Raw genomic sequence first — 18,348 nt, 5'->3', positions numbered from 1 at the left:
TCGAATGTCATTGGTATTTTGTCCATATTTCCTATTTGTGACAATTCAAATGCATATTACTTTCGATATTTTATAATAAACCTTTGGAAAGATTCAATTTTTCTCTTCCAGATCTCTAGACAGCTTTTGAGCCATCTTTGTTCGCTGACGAAGACAGACATGACGGTTCATGAAGCGAGTACACCAACCCGCTGATGCGACAAACATTGAAGACTTTATTGACTTGTATTTGTCGTCTTTCAACATTTGCAGAGCATGCAGACGAATTCCAGTTCCAGTGACAATATACCCATTTTGTCGACATTCAACAACCCAATTACTGAGATCTTTCTCTAGCTCAGGAAATGAAGCGCACCTGGTTGGACATTTTTTCTTGCTTCTTGGCATGTCTTAGTGTTTTATTTTTTCGCCATTCTCTTATTTGCTTCTCATTGATACAGAATTCACAAGCAGCGGTGCAATTATTGTTTGCTTCTGCATATTCAACAACTTTAAGTTTGAACACTGCATGATAAGACTTTTCTTTTGATTTCACTGTTCATTTTAAAAATACTAGTATGAAAATAGATTATTGTAGTTCTAGATTTTGTAGGACTTTATATAGGAATGTCACCTGCTTTATCACTGTCAAATTATTATTGTTCTTTGTCTATTTCAAAGCAGCCCTGTAGATTGGCATGTCTGTAGGGATAACAGGCTATTTTATTAGAGATTCCATTGATTCTGCATGTTATATTTTCATATTGGTAGAAATGTATGAAGAGATCAAATTATACAGTAGCAGACTGACACCAGTGCTATAGTACTATCGTTCATTGTATTTTTCTGATTGGCTTGTAAGGCATAGCATTTTGTGAAATACATGGGTCAAATGTCATGCAGATCTGCGGCACAGCTCTTTTAGTATTCCTTTCAAGCCAATGTAGTCCACTAAACAAAGCCTTTGCAACTTTAAAAGGCTGAAGTCTCGACATCAATAAATGGGTTGGCAAACTTTGGCTCCCGGCCTGTCAGGGTAAGCTGCTGGTGGGACTTTGTTTACTTGGAGAGTCTGCAGGTTCGCTGTTCCCAGCCAATGGAAGCTGCGGGAAGTGGCGGCTGGGAACAGCGAACCGCGGCAAAGGGAGCTGAGGGGCTCCGTGCCTGCAGACGCTCCAGGTAAACAAAATGACAATGTATTAGATATTCAATTCAATGATTCCATAGAGTTTAAAATAATCAAATTTTGGTGTAGACCCGTTTATACGCCGACCCTTGCTTTTTGATGCGTCACTTTTTTACCAAAAATACTCTGCTTATGAATGAGTATATACAGTACTCAAGCAACTTTTTATTGCAGCTTACAATGCCTAGGAATAAATTTTCAGGACACTGAACTCAAGAACATTAGTTTGCTGCAAAATTAGCCTGCTTATGGTAACAAGTTTTCCTGCAGATGTTGAGCTAAAAAGTTAGTGTATTCAATAGTTTTCTGAGAGTTGAATGCTGAATATGGAAGAGCAGTAAATTTCCCTTTTAATATGGTTTACAAAACAAGTCATAAATGAGGTATATATTGATTTCCTCCCAAGTTTATGCCTTCATTGCAGAGGCTTTTCTTTTCTTCTCTCCAAGGACACATCTACACACACAGTGCTGCAGCTGTACCGATGCAGCATGTCTGGTGAAGATGGTCTATGCCGATGGAAGAGAGCTCTCCTATTGGCATAATAAAACTAACGCCGCAAACTGATGCTATGTCAGCAGGAGACGCTCTCCCACTGACACAGCACTATGCATACGAGCGCTTACATTTGTTTAACTTATGTCACTCAGGGAGGTTGTTTATTCACAACCCTTAGGGACATAACTTATGCGGACATAAACTGTAGTGTAGACATAGCCCAAGATACCCACACTGGTCCTTTTAGGCCACCCAATCCACAATTACTAAGTGTTCCCCCCCACCACCTACTTTATATTCACATGATGTGATCATGTCACCATCTCTGAATTCCACTACCAGCTCACCCTGTCCTACTGAAAACAAAAATCTATTTATCTTCAGCTTCAAGTTCCTGCAGCATTCCATTCTGGTCTACGTGTATAATTTTAGCTTGTGTTCTTCCCCACAACTTAGGGTCATATTTACAAATCACCTCCACCCTCTCCTATTTCACCACTTGTTTAACAATTACTTCCTGCTATGCACAAAATGCCTTCCTTATCCTGGTATACCAAGCAACCACACTCTCACCACTGCCTTTATGTTGTCTTGTAGTATACAAACTAAGACAAATTTCATAGTTTTTGCTATAATTTCTGTAATTTGTTAACATGGCTATCATTAAATATAAATGACTGATTAGTGAACCAGTTAAATTAGGAATCTTGTAGCAGTGCTGATAGAATGGCAGACTAATTATATTTTTATTCTATATCCTTAGTCCGCTGTATTTCAACCCTATTTTACTCCTAGGGGAATTCTGTGCCACTGTGCAATGAAGAATTTTGCAGAAATTAACATTTACACAATTTCCTTTCCTTCACAGAAATGGGCTGCAGTGCTGCTAGCCACCACTAGAGGCACTGGACTTGGCAGAGCCCAGCTTGCACATAGAAGACACTACTGGGGGAAGAGAGAGGGAGCTAGAGGGTTCCTGGTAGCTGTAGTTCCCAGCAGCTGTAGTTCCCAGCATACCCAAGGGAAGGAGAGGGCAGTACATAGAAAACTCTGTGCAAGCCTGGGACAGAAACAGCCTGATGCTCACCCTCCTGATCCCTGGGCTCTGGGGAGGGGAAAGGGGTGTCTGAGCAAGGGGGGGGAGAGGAGGAGAGGGAGGGACACCACACAACTGGGATGGAAGGGGGGCAGAAAAACAATCTGGGTTATCATATGGGTTTATGGAATGCTTGCGTAAGTTGGGGAGCATCACTTGTCAGCATGACTGATTCCCAAATAGAGATTATAGCTTGACCTCCGAACCGGATGAAGAGGTTCAACTGGGGTAACTGAATAACCACCCTGGGTTCTTTTCTTCTTTCCTAACATTGAGTTGTATATATCCAGATTTCTACACCACACCTATGTCTGCCAAAAAAGGTGTCACAATTTGTTGCAGAATGGTGAAAAATTGTGCGAATAAAGTCAAAGACTACAGAGATGAATCAGAATGGTTAGCTTTCCAGAAACCTGCATTCCTTTCTCTCTAGTTTAGCAACAATCCAGAATGTTAGCACATTCAGATTAGTTTGGTCAAAATCCTATAACAAGATAGATGGCAAAAAATAATTATTATATATGTTGGTAAAAGTGCATCTGTATCTAAGGGCAGGTACAAGAAAGTTGTTAAGCCTAACTAGTTCATAGGCTGAGAACTCCATTTGTGTTCTACATATGGAATTGCAAGCTTTTTATTTTGAACAGCATATGATTAAGGAATAAGTATTTGCTTATGAAGTGAATCTTGAAAATAAAAATCATGGAACACAGAACATAATACGAGTTTTCATCACCTCCCTGATCGGGGTTGGGGGGGTGGAAGTGTTTTTCTTGAACTGGATAAAAGCTGTAGGAGATTAGTGTCCCTTATCCGTCAAGGAACCAGGAAACATCTGGAGCTTCTTCTCAAGCCTCAGCTTAAACATTCCTAGTTTGTCAACCTCAATACAAGAGGTGGAGGCACAAGCAAGGTCCTGGGACAACACTGGTGGGAATCCCAGCTTCTGGGAATACTGGATTTCTCATTCACTTTGACTCCGTTAGGGAATTATAAATGGGGAAATGTATTTAATGTTGTCTTCCCAGAAGCATACCTTTATGTTAACACATCACTGCTTACCAAAACTGAGTTTGCAGAGGCTAATGTCAATTAGAACAATGTTTTCACTTTCAAGGTGAATCACTTAAACTCATTGCTCTGACTGATAAAACCCACTCTCAAGACCCAAAGTAGTAGTGTTTCAGAGCAAGAGCTTATTAAACGAATTTAATATCCTTTTTCCAAAATGTGAAACTAAGGTTTTAGTTCTAACTGCAATCTTTAATCACACTTCTCTCCTAGAAAAAATATTAAGTGCTACTTCAGATGGGATAACTAGAAGAGCTGTTAAAATGAAAGCTCCTAGTATCTAGCTGTAAAAAGTATTGACCAGGATAGAGAAGGAAGATAAGAGCTCAAAACAGCAAAAGGAAGAGTGGGGAGGGAAAGGGACAGAACAGCAGATGTGCAAACAAGAAAATATATGCTTATTAACAGAACCACTTAAACCTCTGGAAGAGCTAATTCAAAGACAAAAGTGAAAGGAGGAACAGGAACATGACAATAAAACATTGAAAAATGTTCTCTCTGTGTACTGTCCCATTTCCATAAATACCATGGCTTACTCAATTACTTCAGTCCCTGAACGCTTGCGTCCCCATTCACAACATAGATGTTAAGAAGTGACCTGCACTTACGAAGAATTACAGTTTAATTTAAAAAGCTGATATTATAAAATTTCACTTAGAATGAACAGTACATATCTTTCTGGATCAGACTTCCTTTTCATCTCAGGTATGTCACTCATTTCTCCTGCCTGCACCTCAGTTTCTCACTAACCCTAAGGCAGATGAGATAGGTGTAGCATCATTCATACTATAATACCACCATCTACCTCTTATATAGCGCTTGACAAAGCCCTGAATATCAAGACTGTCCCTAGAAAAATTGGGACATCTGGTCACCCTAATTTCAAAGCACTACACTATTTTTAATGCATCTGTCTTCACGAAGACAGACTATATTGTATTAGTTACTAGTTCAGTACCGCAACTGCTTATGAGATATCTTGGCAGCAAGAACAAAACAGGTTTGGCATTTCTTAAATTAATTCAGAAAATAAATCAGAGCTGATGGCACACAAAGTGTGTATTAACACAGCAAGTGTTAGCTATCTAAATTTAACAGGGTTGAAGCTGTTCATCTTTTAAGATGCTTCCTTTTTTCCAGAAGTTACTTCCACTTCAAAATGTAGCTTTATCATTAAGCTTACATGTTTTACTAATTTATTCCTATAGCTATTTTCCTCACTGTGAATTGACTAAGAAATCCCCTTCTCATGCAACTGATGTTCAGAAGAGTTGGACTAGACTAGTCCTCTACAGTATAATAGAGAACAAAAATAAGGCTTATAATTTTTGTATAGATTTCTAGCATACAGGATTCAGGCTCGATAAACACTTTTTTATGCTTACCTGCATTCAACTGATAACATGTTATGTTCATCTTTTTTACACTCAGGCTCCAATAGACTCAATTTTTAAACAAATTAGGTATTTCTTTACAATAAAAATGTCTGAAATGCAGATTACTGAAGAAAATCAATGCAACAAGCTAACCAGGGTTCCAAATGGGTAGTTTATGTCCTACTATGAGATGTTCTCTAGTATACATTCCCTGCTGTTCCACATTAATGCTCTTAAATAAGAGTACAGTACTCCTTTAGAAGACAGTTAAAATGTTAAATTCCATATAAGAAACTCATTACAATATCAGAGTGGCAAAGTAGAACTCAGTTTTCAAAGTAATGAACTTTCTTTAAAAAAAAAAAAAAAAAAAAAAAAAAACACACCTAACTTTGTACAGGCTAAAATCTACAAGTGGCTCAAGTGCCACTGCAAATTTCTGTGGTTCTACAATCACCACCTTGTTTTTAAAGTAATTTTTCCCCGTTGCTGCTGAAAGACCCACACAATCAAGAGAAACTAACTACACACAGTTCAGACACAAAATGAGGAAGAAAAACAGCACTCCTGTCAATTTAGAGACTAAAAACTGTCTATCATAACAGTCTCATGAACCCGTTCCATTATGAGTAGAATTCATCTTGATTTTGGATTTAGCACTATTTTCTTAGCTTTAAATAGAAGTTGCTCCCGAATCACAACCTATAGGAGTCTGAAGAAAAAAGGAAAAAAAAAAAAAAAAAAAGGGCTAAGTTCAGCTGAAGCTGAAGGAAACTCCAAAGCCACAAACATACCTATCCAAAATCTGCAGAGGATCCAAACATAACTGACAAATTTTGACACACTAACTTTGTCATGAACTATAACAGGGATTCTCAGCCCAGGGTGAGGGAAGGTGTCAGTGTTTCAGGGACCACAACCATACTGCTCTAGGGCAGTGGTTTTCAAACTGTGGGTCACGACCCAGTACTGGTCAGCACTGCCAACCAAGCCGCTAAAAACCCCCATCAGCGGTGCTGCCGGGCTAAGGCAGGCTAGTTCCTGCCTGTTCCGACACTGCGCTGCACCCTGGAAGCGGCCAACAGCAGGTCTGGCTCCTAGTCAGGGGGCCATGGGGCTTCACGCGCTGCCCCCACCCCGAGCAGCAGCTCTGCACTCCCATTGGCTAATTCCCTGCCAATGGGAGCTGGGGGGGGCGGAGGGGTGGTGCCTGTGAGCGAGAGCCACATGGAGCTGCTTGTGCACCTCCTCCTAGGAGCTGGACCTGCTGCGAGCTGCTTCCGGGGCGCAGCGCAGTCCACACACTGCCAGGACAGGCGGGAAGCCTGCCTCTGTACCCCAGCTGCACCACTGACCGGGAACCACCAGAGGTAAGTCCATGCCCCAACCCCACAATCCAATCTCCTGCCTGAGCCCTGAGCCCCTTCAAACCTGGAGCCCTCTCCTGCACCCCTCATCCCTGGCCCCACCCCCATACCTGCACTCCAGCCCAGAGCCGCCTTCCACACTCTGAATTCCTCATTCCTGGCCCCACCCTGCAGCCCTCACCCCCACCCCCAGCTCCTTTGGGTCACGGGCATCCACAATTTTCTTCAACTGGGTCACCGGGGGGGGGGGGGGGGGGGGCTGAGTTGAAGACCACTGCTCTACAGATTCTAAGATGGCCTACTATGTACAAATCTGCGTGGGGGGTTCAAACTATAGGAAAGGCGGGGGTGTGGGGTTATCACTGGACTATGACATCTATGAACTATTAGTAGTTTATTACTGGAATACCTAGATATCCTACCTAAAAGGAAGTGGCATGGCAACAAAGCAGCTTGTTTTTAGATTGACAAATTATATAGTTATGTATGTTTCAAGATACTACGAACATGAGATTCTTCAGTGCTGCATTTTCATAATCATCAGAACACCATAACATCTGTTACTCAATTAGGAAAAAACAGAGTTGAAAGACTACTGTAATGACTTATTCACAATAGAGTTAAAACAGGTTTCCTCTACGTAAAACAGAACTACAATTATGCAATTTAAAGGGGAAAAAAAGTATTTCCAATTTTCAATATTAGTTCTCTCTCCAGCTAAGGAACAGGTAATCCAAATAACCACCAATGAAAGAATTCACTAGTTTTACGACACCTATTTAATTCATTATTTTCAAAGCAACTAAATGTGCATTTTCCAGGGTCAATAAGACCACAAAGATCTACTTACTGTTAAGACATTCTGGAGGAGAATTTATTTCACTATATTTTGCAGAGGATGAACAGAACAAAACAAAACGCTTGCAGCACAATTATGTTCAACAGATGTTGCCACAAAGATGATAGCTCTATGATGCATACGGTATGATTGCAGAATAAGACCCAGCAACTCATAAAACCCTCAGCTACTAGATGAACATGTCAAAGCAGTAATGTAAACCTAGAGAGTGGTGTACAAACAGCTGTATGACCTACTACCACCAAATCACATGCAACCCCCCATCCCCACCGGGCTCCAATGAAGTCAGTGACTCTGATGAGAGCTTTACCTTCATTTTCCATCGAAACTGCAACTTGGGTTGTTAGTTACAAAGACTTTAGAAACAGCAGCACTGGAGCTGGCACAGAGGAGAAGGGGGAGCCGCCCCAGATCCCAGGCAGTTACACAGCTCCCATTGCCCCCACCTGCAGCAACATCTGCAAGAGAAACGGGCGCTAGCAAAAGTAAAAGCGGATCTCCGGGTCCCTTCGCTCGTTCACTCTTGTACACACTAACACACACTCGCCCGCACCGAGACAAACACACTCACGGGGTGAGCTGGCTGGCAGGCAGCTGCCACGGGAGGATTAGTTACCCAGCAGCCACACCAAACAGGGAGACTCAGTAACGAAGCCAGCACAGAAGCCGCCCCAGCAAAGAGCGCAGGACGCGTTTCCTACACCAGGCTCCGGCAGCGCCAAGCCCCCAAATCATCCTGCCGCCCCGTGCCCAGCCACCGAGAACCGCTCCCCACGCCGGCGCGGCAGCTGGACGGGGGCTCTGACCCGGTGACCACCCTCGTTCCCTGCCCGCAGTGAGGGCCTCGGTCGCCACCATCCCCGGAGCTCCCCCGATACCCCCCGCCGCCCCCCCGCACAGCTTCCTATTGCCCCGACCCCCTCCCACCACCGGCTTCTCCCCCGCTCCCCCTCCCCACCGCTCACCCGAGACGCCTCTGGCGCAGGCGGCGGTTCCTCCGCCGCCCGGCACTTCTCACTGCTCGGGCTCTGTGCGGCGGCACAGACGCATCCCCGCTCCCCGAGCGCTCGATCCACTTCCGCTACCCGTGGGGCCGGGAACGGAAGGGCCGGTTGTGAAGACGGAGTTGGAGGTGCGCATGCGCCTCGGAGCTGCTGCCGCCGCCTTCTCCTGCTCCCCTAGGCGCGCGGCCCAAAGTCGGGAGCGAGCGAGCGCGTGCGCGCCTCTGCCACTCCCTGTCTCAGGAGCAGAGACTGCCTCTCCTCACGGATCCTTCCGCAGCCAACGGTGAGGGAGCGCCCGCGCGCCCCGGGAATCCGTGTGCTGCACGCTCCAGCGCCCGCCCACCTGGAGCCCCCCCAGCCTCAGTGACCCACTTCCCCGCAGCCCCTTTTGACCGTCTCCGCCCGCCCTGACCCGAGACCGACCCCCCCGCGGCTGCCCCCTAGCGGCCACAGATCCCCGCCCTACCAAGTAAGCGTTCCTGTCAATCGTGCCCCATAGCGCCCCCCCCCCCCCACCATCGCACTGAGCATCTCCACGCTCTACTGCCCACCCCTCTCCCCCCACCCCTCAGTGTCCCCAACCCAGCTGCTTGCACATCCCCAGCCACCGTGAGCCACCTTGCATCCCTGCCCGCACAGCCCCTGTGCCAGGTTCCACAGACACCCGGCCCTGAGTAACCCCCCCTCCCCTTCTGCATCCTCCACCACCTCCCCTTGCCTTCTTAGTGCTCTTGCTACCCTCCTACCTGAGGCCTTGGCTACACTGGCAATTCACAGCGCTGCACTTGCTGCGGTCGGGGGGGGGGGGTGTTTTCACACCCCTGAGCGCGGCAAGTGCAGCGCTGTAAAGCGCCAGTGCAATCAGCGCCTGCAGCGCTGCATGCTCTCTCGCAGTGCTGCAAGCTATTCCCCTCGGAGAGGTGGAGTACTTGCAGCACTGCAAGAGAGCTCTCGCAGCGCTGGCAGCGCGACTACACTCGCCGCAGCAGCGCTGTGAATCCACGAGTGTAGCCAAGGCCTGAGAAACCTGCCTTTCACAGTAGCCTTCCCCTGGAGGCAGGGGCATCACAGCACCCCAAGACCAAGCCTGATTCCAACAGGCTGATTGGGCCTTAGCTCTCCTTGCTACTGTGTTTTGATATCAGAGATGCTGGTTCTTGAAGCTGGCATTAGAGCATTCATGTGACAGTAGATAAGGCAAGGGGGAGGGAGAGCTCAGTGGTTTGAACATTGGCCTGCTAAACGCAGGGTTATGAGTTCAATCCTTGAAGGGGTCACATAGGGATCTAGGGCAAAATCAGTAGGACTTGATGACAGTCCCTATTCCAAACAGATTGTAATATATTCATATTTTGAGACCTATTGATTAAAAAGTACTACATAACATTATACAGAGAAGGTAAGCATCATTAGCCTCATTTTAGAGGCACAGATTAAGTGACCTTAGACAAGATGTGTAATTTGGTGAGCATACCTTCTGCAAAAGGTTAATTTACCATACACATGGGACTGCTTTTTAGAGACTAGCATCATATAAACCTTTTTCCTGTACCCTATTCATACACCTGACTGACATTGGTTATTTGGTCTTGAGTATATTTCATAACAATCCAAAGTTTAGTCAAGCAATTGACTATGCAATTTATCAACAAACCAATATTTTAATCCCAGCCCAGTGCCTCCACAAATCAATATCATTCCTCCCTGTGAGACTCAATCCCAACTAATTCTCCTCTGCTACTTTTATGATGTTCACTAAGACTGTCAGTCACACCTTTTATGAAGGCTAATATCACACAGTGAACTGATGCTTTAGCATATCATATAGGCTAGCTAGCTTTCCTAGATTAATATGCTTCCAACCACCAGAAAGAGGAATATTTGAGTATATTAAAAAAATAGAAAATATCTGCTTTCAGGAGAGGAGGAGGAGGAGGAGGAGAACAGGTAAGTTAATTGTTCCAAAGAGATATAATGTATGATTTCAGGCTCTGCCTAAATAGTTGCCATGACAGATGGTGGTCCATGCTGTCTGAAAGTGAGCCTATAGAGTTTAGGGATGCCACTGCAAAGTATCCCAAAAGACTACCATTGTAACAGTAGGTCACCAACATACAGATTTTAGTGATTTATCTGTAAAATTGTGTCCCACTTAGTCCCAGTTGGAAAAGATGCAAGAATAGCAACACAACTAAAGATATCCTGCCCATTCTTATTCTTTTTGCATGTGTGCACCTCCATATTTATCTCTTCGCATGGCTATGATCAGCAGTAGTCAAGGAGCCACAATGAGCTAGACCGAAGAAGAACATGGAGCTAGCATAAATGGGAAAACTAACTAGGATAATTCAATTTACCAAGTAAATTAATGCAGCAGCATAAGGACTCATTTAGTGGACAACCTGTCATTTAATTTGTGAAAGCTACTCCAATTGCTATTTTAAGTCACAGTATGTAAGTTTATAGCAATTAACATTTTTTCTTTAGCAAGGAAAGTCAGTGCAAGCCCTTTAATTCTTGCTAATATTTACAGCCACATGCCACTTACACTTGATTTCCAATAGGACACTACAAAAACAGTGTTTACATTTGTAAACCATAGGACTTCAGTGTTTGGGCCTAAACAACTTCAGTCTCTGACCTAAAGTATCTATTATTATTTGGTGATATCATCTGAATTAGAAGCATTCCTTAAAAGAAATTGTGACTAGTTCTGTTTCCAACATCCCTACTCCTATCTGCAAGGTTCTGCTTATTAAAAAAAATCCTATATAATACTAGTGTATCTCCATCCACTGCAGCAGTTTTTAGAAATGTTCTGACCCTAACATGAGCCTGATACAAAAACCAAAGTGTCAATACAGCCTTATTAGTTTCAGGTTCCACTGGAAAGCTTTGATTTTAGCAGGAGCCATTTGGCAAACAGGACATTGTTAGAATAGATTTTTAAAAGCCTGAATACCAGAAATCAGAATTAAAAATGGAAGTTAGTTCTCTTCTAAAAATATTTTTAGATTCGTGGTCAGTGATATGCAACTACTACTCAGGAGTCTCACAATGTAATAGACTACTAGTCTGCAAATCAAAGGAATATTTTCTATTTTGTTTCAATTCCAACAGAATCATTAGAAGGAGAATGAAGGTGATTAACTTCTAATTGGAATATGAAAGGCAGAACCACAAGATATTCAAGCTCCACAACTAAGGCCTTGGCTACACTGGCAATTCACAGCGCTGCACTTGCTGCGCTCAGGAGTGTGAAAAAACACCCCCACTGAGCACAGCGAGTGCAGCACTGTAAAGTGCCAGTGTAATCAGCGCCTGCAGTGCTGCACACTCGCTCGCAGCGCTGCAAGCTATTCCCCTCGGAGAGGTGGAGTACTTGCAGCCAGGGCCGGCTCTAGGCACCAGCTTGGCAAGCTGGTGCTTGGGGCGGCCACTCCGGACAGGGGCGGCAGGTCCAGCTATTCAGCGGACGGTCCCTCACTCCCACTAGGAGTGAAGGACCTTCTGCCGAATTGCTGCCGCAAATCACGATCGCGGCTTTTTTTGTGTGTGGCTGCTTGGGGCAGCCAAAACCCTGGAGCCGGCCCTGCTTGCAGCCGGCAGCGCTGTGAATCCGCGAGTGTAGCCAAGGCCTAAAACACTTGCAAAAAATACATAAACACCAATGGGTATTTGAAAAATCTTTGATCCGTAGAATCAGAAAATTGATTAAAATAAAATTCTGGGGTAGTTTATATTGATATTGCATTTAAAAAAATTCCCATCTCACTTACATTTTGATTAATATATTCTGAAACACTTTCCCCTTTCCTTTTAGGTAAAAATCCAAACCCCCCCCCCCCCCCCCCCCCCACACACACACACACACACAACTGACACAAACAAATCCATCTTTAAAAGGATGTTTCAATATTATTGACATTGATAAGTTACTAAAATAAAGCTTGCCCAGGACTTTGTTTTACTCATGAGAAGTTAACAAGGTAATTTCTTTCTGGTGGAAGGAATTGAAGAAAGTGAAAATCCAGTTTCTTACCTCTCCCACATTGTAGAAGAGAGTAAAATCAAAATGCTTATGCTACTACAGTTAGGCCTGGTCTACCCTACAACTTTAATTCGGATTTAGCAGCGTTAAATCTAATTAACCCTGCATCCGTCCACACAACGACGCCATTTAATTTGAAATAAAGGGCTCTTTAAATCGATTTCTGTACTTCACCCCAACGAGCAGAGTAGCACCAAAATCGATTTTATCATTTCGAATTAGGGTTAGCGTGGCCGCAATTCGATGGTATTGGCCTCCGGGAGCTATCCCACAGTGCACCATTGTGACCGCTCTGGACAGCAATCTGAACTTGGATGCACTGGCCAGGTAGACAGGAAAAGCCCCGCGAACATTTGAATTTCATTTCCTGTTTGCCCAGCATGGAGAGCACAGGTGACCACGCAGGCCGATAATCGATAAAGAGCACCAGCATGGACTGTACGGGAGGTACTGGATCTGATCGCTATATGGGGAGAGGATTCAGTGCTAGCAGAACTTCGTTCAAAAAGACGAAATGCAAAAACTTTTGGAAAAAAATCTCCAAGGGCATGATGGAGAGAGGCCACAATAGGGACTCAGATCAGTGCCACGTGAAAGTCAAGGAGCTCAGACAAGCCTATCAAAAAAACAAAGGAGGCAAATGGTCGCTCCGGGTCAGAGCCGCGGACATGCTGCTTCTACGACAAGCTGCATGCAATTCTAAGGGGGGGGGGCGCCACCACTACCCCACCTCTGACCATGGATTCTGAGGTGGGGATAATCTCATCAGCTACACCTGAGGATTCTGCGGACAGGGAAGAGGAGGAGGAGGAGGACGAGCTTGCAGAGAGCACCCAGCACTCCGTTCTCCCCAACAGGCAGGATCTTTTTCTCAGCCTGACTGAAGTACCCTGCCAACCCAGTATCCAAAACCACGACCCCATGGAGGGGACCTCAGGTGAGTTTACCTTTTAGAATATAAAACTTGTTTTAAAAGCAAGGGTTTTTAAATGATTACTTTGCCTTGAGGACTTGGGATGCATTCGCAGCCAGTACAGCTACTGGAAAAGTCTGTTAACCTATCTGGGGATGGAGCGGAAATCCTCCAGGGACATCTCCATGAAGCTCTCCTGGAGGTACTCCAAAAGCCATGCCACAAGGTTTCTGGGCAGTGCAGCCTTATTCAGTCCTCGATGGTAGGACACTCGACCGCACTATGCTTGCAGCAAGTAATCTGGTATCATTGCATGACAAGCCTGGCAGTGTATGGTCCTGGTGTTTGCTGGCATTCAAGCAACATCCGTTCTTGATCTTGCTGCGTAATCCTCAGGAGAGTGATATCGCTCATGGTAACCTGGTTGAAATACGGGAATTTAATTAAGGGGACAGAGGTGGCAGTTCCTACTGGGCTGTTTGCCTGTGGCTGAAAAGAAATCCTTCCCTGCAGTTAGCCAAGCGCGGAGGGTGGGGGGGGGGGGGGGAATTGGCCCAGAGCTTTTTGCGTTTGGCTAGCAGGGATCTTCCCTGATACCAGCCACGCGGTGTGGGGGAGGGATAAAGCGATCATCTGGAGAATTGGATGGGCGTGGCGGGTGGTTAGTTTGTTTTCTGCTGCTGAATGTTAACAGGAAAACTGCAGCACTCAACGGGCTTTGCTTGGTATGTGGGAAAGGACGGCGCAGAAGCCGAAAGACAATGGCTTACCATGGCCGCATGCAAGCCGAATTCTGTTGCCCGGACCTGCGTCTGTGATCTCTAGCAGCAAAGCCACAGGCACTCAATATTAAGAGGCAAAATGCGACCTTGCACAGAAATCACATGTGCTATGTAATGTGAATAGTGTTGGTCACCGTATAAACATTGTTCTGCAAAATGTATCTTTTTAAAAAATTCTCTCCTTTTTTCCCCTCCCTCCAGCAGCTGCAAATTCTTCAAGCCTCCCTTCCCGAAGGCTATCACAGATAAGGCGTCGGAAAAAGACGCAAGACGAGATGTTCGCAGAAATCATGGAATCCACCCGCAGTGACAGAACTCATCTGAATGAGTGGAAGGACACTGTTTCAAAGTATAGGAAAGAAGCCAGTGAACGTGAGGACAGGAGGGACGCTCGAGATGAGAGGTGGCAGCAGGAAGATCAGAGGAGGCAGGATGCAACGCTGGGGCTGCTGCGTGAGCAAACAGACATGCTCTGGCATCTGGTGGGGCTTCAGGAACGGCAGCAGGATAACAGAGTGCCACTACAGCCCCTGTATAACCCCCCTCACCATGTTCCATAGCCTCCTCACCCAGACGTGTAAGAACGCAGGGGGAGGCTCCGTACACCTTCCCATTCCACCTCAGTGGACAGCCCAAGCAAAAGGCTCATTTTTTTAAACCTTTTTTTAGTGGCCTTTTCCTTCCCGCCGATCCTCTCCCAAACCCCACCCAGGTTCCCTCCCTCTTTTTATAATCTATTAATAAAGAATAAATGATTTTTAAATGATAGTGACTTTATTTGGTTTGAAACCAAGCTGGGGGAAGGGGGAGGGTGGGTTCCTTACAAAGGATGAGTCAATAAAGGGGGCGGGTTTTCATGAAGGAGAAAAGCAGATATTTCACACTGTAGCCTGGCCAGTCATGAAACTGGTTTTCAAAGCTTCTCTGATGCACAGCGCTTCCTGGTGTGCTCTTCTAATCGCCCTGGTGTCTGGCTGCCTGTAATCAGCAACCAGGCAATTTGGCTCAGCCTCCCACCCCGCTATAAAGGTCTCCCCCTTACTTTCACAGAGATTGTGGAGCACACAGCAAGCAGAAATAACAATGGGGAGATTGGTTTGGCTGAGGTCTGAGCGAGTCAGTAACAATCGCCAGCAACCTTTTAAATGGCCAAATGCACATTCTATCACCATTCTGCACTTGCTCAGCCTGTAGTTGAACAGCTCCTGACTCCTGTCCAGGCTGCCTGTGTATGGCTTCATGAGCCATGGCATTAAGGGGTAGGCTGGGTCCCCAAGAATAACTATGGGCATTTCAACATCCCCAACGGTTATTTTCTGGTCCGGAAAGTAAGTCCCTTGCTGCAGCCCTTTAAACAGAGTAGTGTTCCTGAAGACGCGAGCGTCATGAACCCTTCCCGGCCAGCCCATGTTGAGGTTGGTGAAATGTCCCTTGTGATCCACAAGTGCTTGCAGCACCATTGAAAAGTACTCCTTGCGGTTTATGTACTGGGTACCCTGGTGCTCCGGTGCCAAGATAGGGATATGGGTTCCATCTATCGCCCCACCACAGTTAGGGAATCCCATTGCAGCAAAGCCATCCACTAGGACCTGCACATTTCCCAGAGTCACTACCTTTCGTAGCAGCACCTGAGTGATTGCTTTGGCTACTTGCATCACAGCAGCCCCCACAGTAGATTTGCCCACTCCAAATTGATTCACGACTGACCGGTAGCTGTCTGGCATTGCAAGCTTCCACAGGGCTATTGCCACTCGCTTCTCAACTGTGAGGGCTGCTCTCATCTTGGTATTCTGGCGTTTCAGGGCAGGGGACAGCAAGTTCCAGGAAAGTGCCCTTATGCATGCAAAAGTTCCACAGCCACTGGGAATCATCCCACACCTGCAACACTATGCAGTCCCACCAGTCTGTGCTTGTTTCCCTTGCCCAGAATCAGCGTTCCATGGATAGAACCTGCCCCATTAACAACATGATCTCCAAAGAACTGGGGCCTGCGGTTTGACAGAATTCTGTGTCCGTGTCCATGTCCTCATCACGCTAGTCACTGCGCTGCCGCCGCTGCTGCCTCCTCGCCTTGTTTTTCTGGTCCTGGCTCAGCATAAACTCCGAGAACACGCGAGGTGTTTACAATGTTCATGACTGCTGTTTTGAGCTGAGCGGGCTCCATGCTTGCCGTGGTATGGAGTCTGCAGTGTTCACCCAGGAAAAAAGGCGCGAAATGGTTGTCTGCCGTCCATTGCTTTCATGCAGGGAGGGAGGGAGGGGTGAGGCTGTACCCAGAAGCACCTGCGACAATGTTTTTTGTCCCATCAGGCACTGGGATCTCAACCCAGAATTCCAATGGGCGGGGGAGACTGCGGGAACTATGGGATAGCTACCCACAGTGCAACGCTCCAGAAATTGACGCTAGCCCCGGAACATGGACGCACACCGGGGAATTAATGTGCTTAGTGTGGCTGCATACATTCGACTTTATACAATCTGTTTCCCAAATTCGAATTATATAAATTCAGATTAATCCCGTAGTGTAGACATACCCAAAGGTAGAGAAAGGTTGGTGCTCCAGATCTCCATTTATAGCAATGCACATTTTGTAAGTGGCTTGTATCATTTGTAGAGTTTCCCCCACTCCCGACCCATCATAGTATCTGACAGTTAATGAGGCAGCCACTTCAGCTCTGTGTATAGCAGTGGTTCTCAAACTTTTGTATTGGTGATCCTTTTCACATAGCAAGCCTCTGAGTGCAACCCCTGCCCCTTTATACATTAAAACATATTTTTTATATTTAATTCTATTATAAATGCTGGAGGAGAAGTGGGCTATACGGGCAGAGGTGGACAGTTCATGACCCCCATGTAATAACCTCACAACACCCTGAAGGGTCATGACCCTGAGTTTGAGAACCCCTGGTGCATAGAATTCCCAGAACAGAAAAGTGTACTAAGATGGAGTTAAGTTTGAGTATATGTACCAGCAAGTTAAGAGTAAAAAGGTTCCAGTGATGTTTTAAAATTTTCATAAAGTGTTATTTTAAGTGAAACCTTAATTATGGATTTTTGTTTGGGGGGGGGGGGATTTATAAGTGAAACCTTAATGTAAGAAATGCACAACTGAGGTACCCAAACAACCTTAGTTCTCCCCTATAATGACAATGCAGTAACCATATACTTGTGATCAGGGCCAGTGCAAGGATATGTCACGCCCTAGGCGAAACTGCCACCTTGTGCCCCCGCACCCTCCAGCCTGGGGAGCCAGGGCTGTCCCTAGCTATTTTGGTGCCCTATGCAGCCCCCCCATGGGGGAGGGCTGTGTGGGGCCCCAGGCCTCTACTGGAGGGAGGGGGGCACGCTAGCCCCAGGCCTCTACTAGAATGACCCGGCCCCATCCTACTCCGCTCCCCTGGCTCCCTGCCATGCCGCCGGCGAGTGCAGGGGGGGCGGTTCCCCACTGCCGGGGAGCCAGGGGAGCGGAGCAGGCTGGAGTTGGGTCACTCCACTTCCCACAGGAAGTAGCCATTCCCCCTCCCCCATGGAGCCCTGGGACCAGCCCCCCCTGCTGCTCCCCAGTCTGCTCTGCTTCCCTGGCTCCCAGGCTTGGGGAGGGGAAGGGGGAGAGGGAACCACCTCCCAGCACTTGCCAGCAGCGCAACTAGGAGCCAGGGGAGCAGAGCAGGCTGGGGCCGGGTCCTTCCGCTTACCATGTGGTGAGTGCACAGTTAGGCCTGACTGCAGTCTTCAGGGGAGTGGGAGGGAGGGGGGGGCCCCCCCCCCCCCAGCAGCAGCTCCTCCCCCCCCCCCTCTGCCTGGGGAGCCCCCCTGTGGCAGCTCCCCCCACAGCACACACCCCCCGCAGCAGCTCCCCATCCCAGCTCACCTCTGCTCCACCTTCTCCCCTGAGCACATCTGCACCGCTCCACTCCTCCCGCCTCCCAGGCTTGTGGCGCCAATCAGCTGTTTGGCACAGCAAGCCTGGGAGGAGAGGAGAATTAGAGCGGGGGCAGCGTGCTCAGGGGAGAAGGCAGATCAGAGGTGAGCTGGGGTGGGGAATGGTTCCCCTGCATGCCCCCACTTTCTGCGGGTGGCCCTCCCCACATCCTCCTGCCCAAGCTCACCTCCACTCCACCTCCTCCCCTGAGCGTGCCCCCAACCACTTGGTGCCCTAGGCGGCT

The 18,348-nt window shown here is 46.7% G+C and overlaps 1 protein-coding gene across 4 annotated transcripts in view; it reads right to left on the bottom strand.

Moving 5' to 3' along the window:
- ATP2C1 (ATPase secretory pathway Ca2+ transporting 1) overlaps nt 1–18,348 on the bottom strand; it is a 116,918-nt gene that overhangs the window by 82,407 nt on the left and 16,163 nt on the right. The window contains exons 1-2 of one of the 4 annotated variants that reach the window (XM_034760905.1): nt 8,398–8,537; nt 7,743–7,890 (exon numbers count right to left, since the gene is read on the bottom strand). The exons of 2 other annotated variants lie outside the window; for them this stretch is intronic. In XM_034760905.1, the coding sequence (XP_034616796.1) occupies nt 7,743–7,748 (6 nt within the window). In that variant the 5' untranslated portion in view covers nt 7,749–7,890; nt 8,398–8,537. Of the gene's footprint in view, nt 1–7,742; nt 7,891–8,397; nt 8,557–18,348 lie in introns of those variants that run through there. One more of the 4 variants, XM_034760907.1, reaches the window with a different exon arrangement.

This window comes from Trachemys scripta, chromosome 2 (assembly GCF_013100865.1).
Source record: "Trachemys scripta elegans isolate TJP31775 chromosome 2, CAS_Tse_1.0, whole genome shotgun sequence".
Taxonomy (NCBI): Eukaryota; Metazoa; Chordata; order Testudines; family Emydidae; genus Trachemys; species Trachemys scripta.
The sequence above is the reverse complement of the archived record's forward strand: the minus strand, read 5'-3'. Positions and strand labels throughout refer to the sequence as shown.